Source organism: Homalodisca vitripennis, chromosome 3 (genome assembly GCF_021130785.1).
Source record: "Homalodisca vitripennis isolate AUS2020 chromosome 3, UT_GWSS_2.1, whole genome shotgun sequence".
NCBI classification, from domain to species: Eukaryota; Metazoa; Arthropoda; class Insecta; order Hemiptera; family Cicadellidae; genus Homalodisca; species Homalodisca vitripennis.
In genome coordinates this window covers 54,925,309-54,940,179 of record NC_060209.1, presented here as the reverse complement: position 1 = coordinate 54,940,179, position 14,871 = coordinate 54,925,309, and the positions used below count along the sequence as shown (strand labels likewise).

At 32.3% G+C, this 14,871-nt stretch overlaps 1 protein-coding gene across 1 annotated transcript in view; it reads left to right on the top strand.

Annotated features, from left to right (window-relative positions):
* LOC124358202 (nesprin-1-like) overlaps positions 1-14,871 on the top strand; it is a 363,429-nt gene that overhangs the window by 193,507 nt on the left and 155,051 nt on the right. Inside the window, exons 86-96 of the mRNA XM_046810494.1 lie at positions 289-462; positions 6,447-6,551; positions 6,727-6,897; positions 7,004-7,171; positions 7,833-7,946; positions 8,066-8,278; positions 8,460-8,594; positions 9,672-9,866; positions 11,076-11,199; positions 11,325-11,521; positions 14,434-14,763. Of these exons, the coding sequence (XP_046666450.1) occupies positions 289-462; positions 6,447-6,551; positions 6,727-6,897; positions 7,004-7,171; positions 7,833-7,946; positions 8,066-8,278; positions 8,460-8,594; positions 9,672-9,866; positions 11,076-11,199; positions 11,325-11,521; positions 14,434-14,763 (1,926 nt within the window). The remainder of the gene's footprint in view (positions 1-288; positions 463-6,446; positions 6,552-6,726; positions 6,898-7,003; positions 7,172-7,832; positions 7,947-8,065; positions 8,279-8,459; positions 8,595-9,671; positions 9,867-11,075; positions 11,200-11,324; positions 11,522-14,433; positions 14,764-14,871) is intronic.

Sequence of the window (14,871 nt, the reverse complement as noted above, 5' to 3'; positions counted from 1 at the left end):
TAAAAATTAAAAATGTAATGCAGTGTATAAATAAAAAAATAAAAAACCAAATTATGTAAATAAAATAATTTTAAGAAGTTTTTAAAATTGTATTGTGTAACAAGAAACATGTATTTTTGAAAACAATGAATTATTGATGATGAGATGTTTATTCATTATAATAAAGAGAATTACTGAGAGTAAACAACCAGACAATATTTCATTGGGTAACTTCTATGCACTTTTCTCAGTATTAGTTGCATTAATTCCTCGGAAATTTGAGTTTCAAGTAGAGTTGTTTACCAACAGGTAGTTCATAACCGCCTTCAAGGGGAGAAGACTCGCCTGGCAGTGGCTGTGCAAGCGTGTGAGGCAGCGGCCGCCTGTATCTCCCGGCCTTCCTCACCCCAGGACACTGCCCATGCACCGATACCTGATCGTGAGATTGCTGTGAGGGTACGGCTAGAGGATCTCATCGACCAGGTATACCTAAGCTATAAATTACTGGTTCAAATATCAACAAATAGTTCACAAAATAGGGAATTTATAATTACAGTGGATCCTCGATGTACAAATATCGGTTTAATATTTTGCTATATGTAATGTAGGAAATATATGTGAAGTAATATGTAATCATGTAAATATATGTAATGTAGGCTTTGATTACGAGGATGATCTGTTGTTGAGTGTCCTCATGTTGGATGATCAAATGTATTAACAAGCAGTTAGCTTCTATAGAATAATATTCATGAATTTATTTGAAATTGAATAGTCTTTGACATAAATATAATTCTCTGTTTAGATTTATAAATCGATTCATTGAGATTCTAAAATAGTTAGTAAATTTGTTGTTATGAAAGATTTCGTTTCCAACATTTATTTGTTATCTAGATTTATAGGTTTTGTTTTAGGCTGTATATCAATACGTTTTAATTGTAATGCGTTCTAATCACTAGACTTGTTTGAAATTCTATAAAACAACATGAATTGACAAAATATTGTTTTATTAATGATTTGAACTATCGAGGTTTCATTGTAACTTGAAACTGGTTTCTTTTATGAAATTTGGTTAAATATTTAGCAAAATGATTCTCAAGTCCTTAATAAAACCTGTGCACTTTCTGGATGCTGCTTGCTTTGCACAGTAAGTACAACAATTAGTGTTCAAGACCATCTGGAGTATGTTGAGTGTAAGTTAAGGCTGGACGGGTACAATTTTTTCACTTGGTTCAGTTTGAGTTTGAATTTTGAATCAGGTATTTGGCTCTCTAAATGTGCATTTGAAGTAAATTTAAAATAAGGTATCTCCCAAGAACTTTGGATATCAAACAAATCAAGATCTTAAAACTTCATCCAATTATGATGTAGCAGTCTCCACTTTATAGGAACAGTTATCCGCCCAGCCACTTTTTGGCATTATAAGTTAGCCCTTTGTGTGCGTGATCCATTTATCAGGTAATAGTTGCTTTTATTTTATTTATTCCTATTTTAATTATATTTGTGTTTTATAAAACTTATTTGGAAAGTAAACATACATTGATTGGAAAGGAACATAAGATTTTATTTTAACCCTTATAACGTCAGTATATCTTTTCACGACTTCCAGCAAACGGCACAATATTTAAAAAAAAATTTTTTAATGTGTAAAGTTCATTTTTATTTTTACTTTCTATAATTATGGTAAGTATAAAAAAGTAAAAATTTTAAAATTATCTTGTACGTACATATATTTATGGGACATTAAATTGAAGCCAAACTACACTACCTGAAGCCAAACTGCAAACAAAAGCGCGCGCGCTGTACGGCGTCTGTGCCGTGTGGCGGGGAGAGTACCTAGACACCGCGTCTATTGTTTCAAACAATGTAACGCGACAGCTATATTTTGACGCTTGACATAGGTCAATAACCCACACACATGGTTGACGCATACCATTAGTGACATTGATCGGATTTAAAAGGAACTTAAATTTGCTATAGACGCAGTTTTGTGTCGATGCGCCGTACCGCGTCTTTGCCGTTTGGAGATAGTTTGTCTATGCGCCATACGGCGTCTATGACGTTATAAGGGTTAAGTATGATAAATATCTTCTGCACTGTCCTTGTTAACATCAGTACATCTTAGTGTTAGCAAACTCTTTCATAGTCATCACCACAAATATACTTTTCACTCAAATTCACTTTTTGTTTGTTAACCAAACAATATTTGTAAATGCAATTTCAGACTGAGTGAGGGGTTTTTTGTTTGAAATTTTATAATTTTCTCAAAGTTATCAAGGAAAGTTTTTCACTTTTAATACAACTTCCTTTTTGTTGGTCACTGAGCAATTATTGTATGCTGAACAAATTGATCAGAAATCGCTTTGTAGTGATTGGTTTCTGACTGAAGGACACATCTTGCGAGTACTGTCAACAGTAAAATGTCTTGCTATTTCTCTTCCACTTTTCACACAAATTTTGTCAATAGTGACAGCCAGTTACTATCTAAACATCATCTAGAACTTCTGCTTTCCTTTCCTTAAATTAAAAACCACTGTACTATACTTTTGCCAATTCCTTGAGTTTGAACCACATGCAGCCACCAGCTGACAGTGCATTACAGCTTTCATGGAGAATAACACATGTATGGTCTTTTATCATTACTGTAGACAATGGCAGTTTCAGTAGAGATATTTACGACTATGGCTACAGTTTGCATGTGACCAAACTCCCTACTTTTTCTCCTTCACATTGCAGAGTAGTCTGAAATCTTTAATTTCTTCTGACGTTAAGAAAATGTTATTTTTACTTTCCAAACATGCCTTTTAGAATACAATTTGCATATGTTTTTCTATTTACAAAGTGTGCAGTGTTGCAAATAAAAATAACTTTATTATTATTTTATTGTATGCACAAGTTTTATTGTATTTTATTAGTTGCTTTATGTGTTTTATAAACAAGCTGTGAGAAGTACATTGTAGATTTCCCCATTTTGAAATGGCCACTGTAATTATTGACATAGTGTGTACAGACCAGTTAAAAAATAATATAATACATAGATACTAATCAAATGTGCTGTTGAAATCACCAGTTGGTGTGTTTTACTATCTTACTTAGAGTGGCTCTCTTTTATTCAGACATGCATTTTTGGCAAACACTTGGGAGGTCTATTGCTTCTTACAGTTGCTTTTATTATTTGCATTAGTAGAATTTTGTTAATAGAACATTTGAAAACGTGATTTTTGAACTACTAATTTCAACATTGTTTTGTTTTAATAACATCTGAGTTTTGGTGTACGACTTAAAAATTATTTTTTACTTCGATATCAGAGACACCTAGATTACAAAATATAAGACAGGTCTGTGACAGCATCAGATTTCAGATGCTGGACTAAGAGGAAGGGGGAGAAACTGATGCTAAACTCAACATTCATATTAAATCAATCCCCACCCACCATAGCTATGTTATGTGTAAAAAACTCGGTTGCTCCACTATGCTTAGACATTGTGTCTAATACTCGTGGATTGTTGTGCACTCAGTTGTGCACCTGATGAGACGGTAAGAATGCCTCTTCACCTAGATCACACTATATTTTGTAGTCTATCATTCGTTTCTGATGTCGAAGCGAAGCAAAGAGTTCATTTTGAGCTTCTTCATCGCCAAATTACATTATTGTTACAGTAAACTTCTGTTAATATGGCACAATCAGAACTTTAGGCATACCGAGTTATCAAATATGCTGAATTATTGGATGTATGTCAGAGAAATAATAAAAAATAATAAATAAACAAACAAACAATCAATCACAGTAAAACACTACATTCATTCTCTCCTTTTGTGGTTTTTACAAGTAAAATATTTGACTTGGTTTTTGCAGGAATGAAACCAAACTAATTGTAATTGATTCAGATGTTTTCTAACTAACACTTTGTAAGATTTTTCACTCAAGTAATAAAATACTTAGGTAATAGTATATTTTTCACACAGACTTGTCATTCTTGTGATCTGTGAGGTATTTATGCATATAAAAGTTTTACTTACTAAACAAAAATTGATAATAGTTCAGTCTTATTAATTGGATATTTTCAGTTACTTATTTCTTATCAAACAAGTAATATTTGATATTTTTATGAAAATTGTTATATGTTTCATGGCTGTAATTTTATTTAACTGCATGTTTGTTTTGTTTTGTTTATTACGTTTGCATGTTTTTGTTGTGCCTGTTAGAGTCAAGTACAGGACGAAGAGCCTTATACGATACGGCTCCGGAAGCTGCTCAAGAGACTACAAGATCAGGGAGTCATTGACAGAATGAACAATAAAGTAGAATGTGTAAGTTAGAAATCATACATAAACAATACAGAATTGGTGGATGGTCTTAAAAGTCTTGTTGATACCAGAAATTAAAATTTTAAACATTCATTTATGACATTAATATATTTTAGTTTGAGTATAAGTATGTTAATCTACTTTGGGCCACACATACAAGAGTCAGCTGATGTGAAACAACCTTGAATTTACCTCAAATGAACAATGTTAGACCTCAAACACTTTTAAACTCATAATTTCTGTTAGTAGAATTTTATGGATTTTGTCGTATTTTAAGGACATAATTAATAAGCATCCAAACGCTTTTTCTTTTGTAAAGTGTATACCTTTTCAGTATCTAAACAATAAAATATAAAAATGTTTAAGATAATTTCATGAAAAAAATAATATAAATATTAATAAATCTAAGAAAGCGTATGAATGTATATTAAGTATCATTAAAATGAGACATCTTCCATAATTCGATGATCACAAACAAAGGTGTGAAAGTGTTAGAAGTTTAACATGGTTCTTATGTGGCTGAAATGAAGATGGCCACCAGTACAGCTTCCTTCAAACAGTAAAGAGGACCCTTTGGTTCGAAAGCCACCTCAGTAAATAAACACTATTTGATTTGAAGACCCTTGGAACAATTAGGAAAATTAAAAAAAAAACATTTTTCTAGTATGATTTTATTTTTTGAACAAAGCCTTTCGAAACCAAAGGTTTCATCATCAGGATACTCCACAAATAAATAATTACCATTATTTTTATTATAAATAATACAGGGTGACACAGACTAACGGGAATTTTTTAAAAAATTCTAAAAAATAAGAGTGATGGAAGAAAATGGTTTTATTTGTATTAAATGAAACATCAAAACTTGCCATTTATGAAACACTGATGGAATTTATGATTTAACGTTCGCTGTTGCCCGTTCCACTGGTCCATGGCTACTGTAATGGCGGCTTGTTTACTTGGTCACTGTCACCGTCCCGCAGTGCTGCCACCTGCTCACGGCTGCCACGACGCGTTACAAAAATTCCCGTTATTCTGTGTCACCCTGTACTAAAATACCATATGGTGTAAATATGCAAATACAACAATTTGAAAATATTCCAGCTAGTATGAAAATTAGAACAACTATAGTTTTTTTTTTATAAATAAACTATAAACTATACAGAAACATATTTTGAAATACTATAAAATAATATACATTTTGAAACTATACAGAATGTAAAAAAATTATACTTGTTTTTAACTATTGTACTTTATGCATGAAAGCATTTAGATATTTTTGTTTTGTTTTGAAGTTTAAGCTTACTAACGTTGGAAAAAAACCATCATAAATAATTTGTATTAATAACAATATTTCTTTATAAATATGCTGTACCCCTTGCAGATAGAATTGCACTATGCAGTTAGGCTCTATTTATAGGCATATGAACAATTACATGTTAATAATTACTATCTGTTCTATAAATACAAGTTGTCTACTAATTTTCCATTGATTATAGATATTGCTTGGTTTGATTAACCAAACAAAATTAAAAAAACTTCATTTATTTCATACTTGTACTGAAACCAATCTTTTAATTACTGTTTAGATCGTCTTTGTATAAATCATATAGAAGTTATAGGATATAAATGGTTTACATAAATTGACTTATAACATTAAATAAACACCACCTTTTAGATAAAGCTGTCTCACAGAATAACTTTGATTTCTTTGGAGACCATGTAAAAATCTGTACCACCATAGAGACATTCTAATTATTTGTTGTGTTTTCTCTTCATCCTTTGTGCTCCTTGTTCATGTTTTTCTCTGTTTCCGGCAATATCAAATTTGTCACAAATTTTGCAATTTGTTTGTGTTTATCCCAAATTATAATTTTCATCTTCTCTTGAAATTCTTAGCCGCCCAATAACATTAAAACCCAGTTAACATAAAACAAGAGACAATTGAATGTCAACCAGGCCAATCACAGATTAATTGATACTATATTTTAGATTATTTATGTTCGAGGTTTTTAAACAATCAAAACAGGATTGTATTAATTCAAAAGGTGAATACATTTTTGTTAAGAGAATATGTACTTAAATTGTTATGTATAATTTATTTCCCAGTTATGCTCTGTATTCGACTCTTGTTATTCGTAGTACAATTAAAGTGTTTTGACAGGCACAAAACCGTCTCTCTGCATTGACAGCTGGTGTCTCTGAACTGGAGGAAAGAGATCGACAATTGGCTTCACTTGGACAGTGGGTGGCAGATCAACGAACTCAGGTCTGTTTTACTTGTAAAAATAACCATTAATAGTGTTCTATAAATTACATTACACAATTTTTCATTTTGAATAACCTAATAAGAAATAAACTTCAGTAATGCTAGTTGATATTTGAAGAAGGATTGTAAGTAAAAAAGTTACGGTTAGAAAGAGTGATAAGAATGATAATAACAGGTGACAGAGTGGCGTGCACGACCAGCCAAGCTGAGATCAGACGCAGCACGTGCAGAACTGACAACCATGCAGGAGATGCTAGGGACTCTTGGCGACAAGAAAATGCAGTTGGCTACAGAATCGGGAGCGCAGCCTGAGTTGGAGGCTCAGCTGGACAGTCTGGAGGATTTGGTCAGTAATTTGTGACTAGTTTAAGTAGTAATCAGTGGTTTGAATAGAATGTCTGGGCAGTAACCATTATTGAAAATTAGTAATATTACATTCTGATATTTTATAGCTGATGGAAACCCTGGCTAAGAAACAAGGGGAGCAAGCATTGATAGACGAGTATCGCAACAGTCTGGCCAACACACAGACATACCTGGACTCTCTGGGCAAGAAATTGGATACACTGGAGCGAGGCAGTGGTCTCGACTGCCAACACAAGCTCGCTACTCTCGCTGAGGTCAGTAATTTACACTTGTATTGACATGGTAAATAAAAAAATATTTAAAGTAATAACAAGAGAAGTCACTTACAGACTTATTGTACTTACACTAGATGAGGACAATAAGGCTGTATTATGATACATCCTTTATTGACTTATGACGTATCAAACTCATATAAACATTGAGGTTTTTACTAGTGCAAATTCAGTCAACTAAAATGGATATTACCTATCAGCTGATATTAAGTTTTTTAGTAGATGTATCATCTGATATTATTTTGGTTAAGGATATGCCTGAGCTACACATGTGTTTTAGTAATCGGATGTTTAAATTTAACAGAAATACTCTTATATGATTAAAATTGGAAATTAGAAAGCCTGAGGAGCAGAGTCCTACAATTGAATGTATTTCAAATCCACAAAGGGCACATCTAATGTGTAAGAGATTTTGATTTATACCAAATGTGCATATAAAATAATATTTTTACATATCTAAAATCACCATACACAAATTAAGAAGTTATTTTAGTAATATAGGTACTTAGCAGTTTTATTGTATTTGCTGCTGTGAGGTTAAATTTATAATAATAGTAACATTACTTATATGTTCAACCATATTAAAAATCTGTTCTCACTTCAAATAATTTATATTTTTTTATAATTTGCACTTTTCTTACAGGTGGGACTAGAACTTCAAGAACATGGCCTACCAAAGGTGGAACAGACAAAGACACTAGCCAACAATGTGATAGCTGTTGTTAGCAACTTGGACTCTCAACAGATTGAGGATCAGGTAATTTAAATAAAATAAAATAAAATAATTTTTAACAGATGAGCTATCTTTAATGAATTATAAAATAATCTGTTTATGTTGTAATTCATACAACTGTCATATCTAATGTTAATACGCAGGTGAAGTCAATAGAAAGGCGGTACAATGATGTGGCCAAACGGGTGCAGCGCAAGGCGCAGGTGCTGGCCGTGACACACAAGGGACTGGAGGCAGCGCAAGGCGAGATCGGTCAGGCCAGGGAGTGGGTACGGGAGAAAATGGGTTTTGTTAATGCACCTCCACCACTCGGTTATGAGAACAAAGCGACCGAAGAACGACAACAACTGCTCAAGGTACGCAATACATATTACGTGTAGTTTTCATAAATAAACCTGGATCTTCGTTCAAGTTTAAGTGCACACTTATTTTTCAAATAAGAAAAAACAGAACAATTTCATGAACATTTTTAACATAGTTATTACTGAAACAACAGAAATCTGTGATTGTTATGGCTTTGAGGTTTGTTTGTGACAGGCATTGCTGAAGGAGGCTGAAGGGAAGCAGTTGTTAGTAGAGTCGTTAGACAAGCGAATGCAGGCCCTCCATAGTGAACTGGAGCCCAGTGAGATACAACAAGTAGAAGGCAGCTTGCGACTGCTGGAAACAGAGGTGATTATAATATGAATGTTAATTATATTATCTTTTTCATTTATTGTGGTAATAAACTTTCCTACCTATTAAGATATTTTAAGCCCATTACAGTCATTAATAATGAATTGACTCTATTAATAATATTTAACTATTATCAATGAATGCAATTAATACTATACTATAGATTATTTCGAAATTATAGGCAATATACAGTTGTAACTTACCTCAGCATTTTCAATACTTACTCACTCAACCTTTGACCTTGGTAATAGATGTCCACAAATGGCAGATCACTAACTTGTTTTGAGATATTGGGGTAAAGGGATAACTTAATCAGTAAGTTTGAGTTTACAGTACAGTATGCCCCCTTTTACTGGGCATACCTGTTTTAGTTAGACACCAGGACTGTTGGGATGTAGACTGTAATTAAAAAATACTTAAATTTATTTAAAAACAACTAGTAGTACTCAGAATGTTGACATGACTTTCTCAAAACGAATCTTTGTCATTTGTAGCTGTATCATTGATTGCAATCAACAGTGGACTAAAAGATTTTATTTGTTATACTGTAATAGAAAAATTGGATTTCCAATTTATAGTCAGTGCAAGGTTGATTTAGTAGAATGATAAATATGGACATTTAAAAATGAGAGATTTTGATGTGGGTTTCACTTGCAACAACATTTCTCAAGCTTCTTTTTATAGATCATGAGATGCCAGACACGGTCAGCAAGAAAGTTAATCTTTAGTTGTCGTGTTTCTATCCAACAAGAGGTATCAAAATAAGTGAATTCTCATACTGGGATTTGCTCAGTCCTAGTAGCTATGTGGATCACGAGGTTGTGCTCTTCACATGAGATTTGCTGAACTATTTATTGTTTCGCAACTACTACTGGGATTTCACTAAAAATATATTAAATATTAATAATTGAATACTATTTTAACGTTTAGTACATATTTTTTGTGTTTCAATTCATTAAACACACTATTTTGTGATCACATCACTCTGTTAACTTGAAAGGAAATAATGTAAGTTAGTCACAATATTCTCCTCTGATTCTTTGGTGGATATTACCATAAATATCTGCGGAGCAGGTTGGAGAACTGAGCGGCGCACTTAAGGGTGAGATCGAGCGTGTGGGTAGCGCAGCAACCCAGCGCAAGCAGTTTGAGGACAAGTTAGCAGCGGCTCAAGCTAGACTGAGAGACCTGGCGACAGAGGACCTGGACCCCATAAAGGAACAACCACTGACTGCTGCGGCTGTAGAAAGAGAACTAGCGCATTTCAAGGTAACGAATCACCATGGTCTAGTCAATCAATCAATCATTTATTGTTAGAACACAAAGTGTATAACAACATCATCAGTTAAAGGATAACAAGAATCTAAGCTAGCTTATAATTATTAACTACAAATACATTTTAAAAATTCATCAACCTTTAAATACATGTTTTCTTTACTATATTAGAGTCAAGTTTTTGTCATTTTGCAAGACATTGTCAAAACAGTAAATATTTTGTTGACTAGACTTAGGTCTAATTCAAAATTAAAATTTAGTGGTCCAGGTGTAAAATTAACTAAAAATGTATACTATAAAGTGATGACAAAAGACTAGAGCCAGGTTAAAAGTTAACCTAAACATCAAAGTACTCACACTATACAAGCATTTTTCAGTTCACCGTAACTTAATAGTGGCTTTAAATCTGTTTAGGGACATACTTTTGACTTCAATAGGTAATGCATTGAATATCTTAATGCCCTGATATACAAAGCTGTTTTGAGTGCTAGAGTAAACACATCTTTTTGTAACAATATTTAGCCTATTTCTTGTTTTATAGCCATGAATATCAGCTATATGTTGAAAAGCATGGAGGTTTTCTAACATACCCTAGTGTTGGTTAAATAGCAGCAGTTGATTTACTGTACTTAAATTACAAAATTTTATTTGTAATTTAACCGTATGAAGGATATAACTAATTCAGTATATTCATTTCCTTGTTTTGTTTTCTAGTACAGATTTATCAAAGAAAAAGTTTTTTTTGTAAGCGCTTAAGATGAAATCTAGTAGTTTATTATTCTTCCTTGTTTAGTCAGTATTTACCTTTTAGATTTATTTGTAATAAATATAAGCATATCTCCATACTGAAAGTATAACGTGATTAAAAATATTTGAAGCCCAAAAATTTTAGTCATTTAATAACACAAATATTAGTAAATGACCATTATCAAATAAATGATTCTTTTAATTATAAATCAATAATAAACATTTAAACTAATTTAGTTATTGTGATATAACTAAACAAATCTAGGTAGTTAAATTCAATGGTTAACATAATTTATTAGATATTTGTAGGTCTTAGGATTGTGAATGGCTCGTATTTTATATTTTTATAAATTGTCAGATAATAATAAATTATTGAACTGTTTATGTTCAGGAATATTAATACAGTGCAATTCAATTTGAAATTGTGACACATGTTATGGTTTTTTATGGTGAAAGGAGTTTGAGACTTCACTGAAGAAGTTTGGAGATACAGACCTCGCACCACTACAGAAGCAAGCCAATACTCTCATGAGGGACTGTGATGAAGCGGACAAAGCCAAACTCCAAGCTGTCATTCAAGGTCAGTGCTCAGCCGAGGTTCTCCTGTATTGAGAATAACGTACTTGTGCACATATGTGCAAATCTTGTAAATAACTGTTTGGATTCAAATCCAATAATATGTTCTTAATTTTTTGTATTGGGCAGGACTCACCAAGGAATATGAAGGCCTCCAAAAGAAGACACACAACAAGGTGACTGCACTGGCAGACCTGCTAGCAGGTAGGAGGAAGTTTGAGGTGGATGTGGAGGCGTGCCAGGCGTGGATGAATGAGGCAGAGGTGGCTCTCTCGGCTGAACTCAGAACAGCTAACCTGGAGCTTATTCAGGAGCAGTTGAACAAGGTACAACTGAAATATCCAATTGTGATTTTAAATAAGCTCTTGAACCACAAGCAGTAGCATGCTTAATTATTGTAAAAACTATTATGGGTTACAAAAGAAATATGTGTTATGTACATACACACTATACTGTATATTAAATGCTATGTTGAAAATCAATGTAAATATATATAAAGTTTTATCTGTTTTTGTTTGTGTGTAAACATTGCTTATGGGATATTGGTTACATTCTTATATGGAAATGAATTAATCGTGTGATTTTTAATTTTACCAATCAGATATACCTTAAAATTCTATAAAGATAACGATAGATAGGACATGGAAAAAAGGGTGAACATATATGTATGTATGTATATATGTAACAAGTAATACTGTTAATGTACAAGGCATGTTTTTTTGAGTAAGTAGACTACTGTTTTGATTATTTAAAAAAATGAAGTAAAACTTTTTCTAACTATTTTATTTTCATATAAAAGTTTACACTTTTGTGTATTTTTCAACATAATTGCCATCAATATTAAGGCACTTATCGTATAAAAAAACAACCTTTTATATACTGTCTTCATAGAAGATCGTCACCTGATTTAACAGCAACTGCAACATGTTCGTTTTCATGCTGTACGTGGACGGACATTGCAATACAGCAAAACACGTTTTTGATGAAAATGAAATAGAGAAGACTTTTAAACTTGAGGAAAATCTTCTGATAACGTAATGATTATTTCACTTTCTGAACCAAATTGTTGGTGATCTTTGAGGGTCGTCTACTCCTTTTCTCATCTTGAACATTCATAATACTCTTATCCATCTGAATGCCATTACATCACACATTATGTTTTGTCCTTACACTTCACAATTCTGACAGTGAATTTCAAGTGCTTTCATGCCTTTAGTACCAAGAAAACAAATAACATCATGTACTTCACAGCCATCAGGATTCTCAATTGACGGGGGTATTTGAAATGTGTATTAACAAATATTAAAACAATTGATTTTTGTCGTAATTTATCTGTGGCTTGCTAACAGATGAAGGTAGATAGTGTGCAAGTATGGAATAACAACAGTAGTGCTGCAGCGGCAGAGTTACAAAATGGTACTTACTTAAAAAACACGACTTGTATAAACACTAGTAGTTCCAGAAATCACCACTGTTATTACAAAGCAGGAAAACTTTAGTATAACGAATTAATTGTTATGTGCTAAGAAGGATGAACTATTTTGTGTAAACACTATTGAACTTAATGACTCATAAAAGAAAAATTTGCATCCATTAGAACCAACCCAAAAATACATCACACCAATCAAGATGCGTTACTCATTTATTCCTCTGGTATGCAATAAAATTGCCAATTTTACTTCATTTAATGCTTTAGTTTTAAAGAGAGAGTATGGTTATTGGCATTACAATCAGCAAAGATGTTTTGTAATTTATTAGATTAAATGAATACTAATAAAATTATACAGATATGTAACAAAAATTATGATCTAATATATAAACTACTGATCTTTTTCCATAATTATGCTCTACTATTTTTTAGACATCAATGAGAAGTTTCCTTTAAAAAAATCAAAGTAAATACTTATAAAATATTCTAAAATTATGATTCAAATACTTAAAATATGATATGCAAATATATTCAGAGGAAATCTGTTGTGAGTGGTTAGTCATACTAAGTCAAGTCATAAAGAAATTGGTGATAAACAAAGAATGGTTTTATTTCCAAAACGAATCTTTTATTCAATTCACTTGCAATGAAGTAAAGATGTTATCAGTACAATATGTAAAAGCTCTCTGCTTGATGCTTAACATTTTTAATCACAGTGTCAAGAACTTACAGATATTCGCTTGGTGTTTTAATTTTTTATTGTAATTTTATTGGATTGTAACACTAGTAGTTCATGATACTAAATTTTTTTTTAAATTATTTAAGTTAAGTTTTTTAACTCACACTTTTTTTATGTTATGCAACTTTTTTATAATGGATTTTGTTAAGACGGTGAGTAATCCTCAGTAATTTTGCATTATAAGTAAAAAAATAATAATTATTCTTTTGTATTTAATAATAAGACTGCTTAGTAGCAATTTTTGTATCATTCCAAAACAGATATAGCACATTTTATGAAAATTGTCGTAAAAATCCAGTTATAACAGAAAACATCCATTCTTTTAGATTATATACTTGTATAACAACAACAGTGCACTATTAATGCGTGTTAAAGCAGAAGGATAGATCTACTTGATCATTCATTCATAAATAGACTAAATGTTGTAGGATTTTCTGACTTTGTTACAAAATAGTGCATTTGTGTTTATAAAAAACTCATTCCGCATTGGAGCTTGTGCAAGCCACATGCAGGATGTACTTTCCTTCACAACCTAATTTTTTTCTAGCACTCACTCCTTCCCAATCATAGGCTTTTAAAATTTTGTAGTAGAAAACCTGTTAATAATTTCAGTAAAAGAAAATGTAGATACATTATTAAATAGTTATTTACTAAATTTGTATGTTGTATTTACTAAAAGCAATCCTCAAAGTTTAAATAAATTATTACATACTTATTTACTTCATAAAATCATCATTTACATAACTTTAATAGTTTATAAATAAGTTTCTCAGAATTAGTTAATATGTAAAACTATTAATGGTGTATGCTAAATTGAATAACTAAAATCCATTAGAGCTTCTTCATAATATAAGACATATGGAAGTGTAATTTTACAATATACACCAGTGAATACATTTTTCTGTTTGCTATAATTTTATACAATATATGAAGATTTAATTTTCTCAGTGGTTGCTTCTATATTTATGATTACTACTGAGATTTCCCTTGATTACAATTTTTCATTCTTTTAAATTTAATCAAATTTTCGATCTGTTATTGCACTTGTTATTGTAATTTTGTACTTGCAGTATGCCAAATTAAACGAGGAGTGCCAGCGCGTGGGTGGGGATTTGGCGCAGCTAGAGAAGTCAGGCCGACAGATGGTGTTGAGTGCACCGGACCTTCTGACACTCACAGAGAACTTCAACTGTCTCCATGAGCGCCATACACGCATAGCTGCCAGTATTAGGGATCGCACCAAAGCACTGGGAGCTGCGCTTGAGAAGTGTAAGGAGGCGCAGCAGCGTGCCGACCAGAGCCTCGCACTTTTTGCTCGCATCCAGGGAGAACTCAAGGACCTCCAGAAGCCGATTGGCAGCAAGGTGGAGGATGTTCAGGCCATGCTTGACAGTTACCAGGTACTAACTTGTGATATGGTCATACATCTCATTGTAGAATTTGTTCTTATAATGTGTAAAATGAATAAACCCTTTGGGATCGGCATCAAATTTATATTTGTCCCTCAT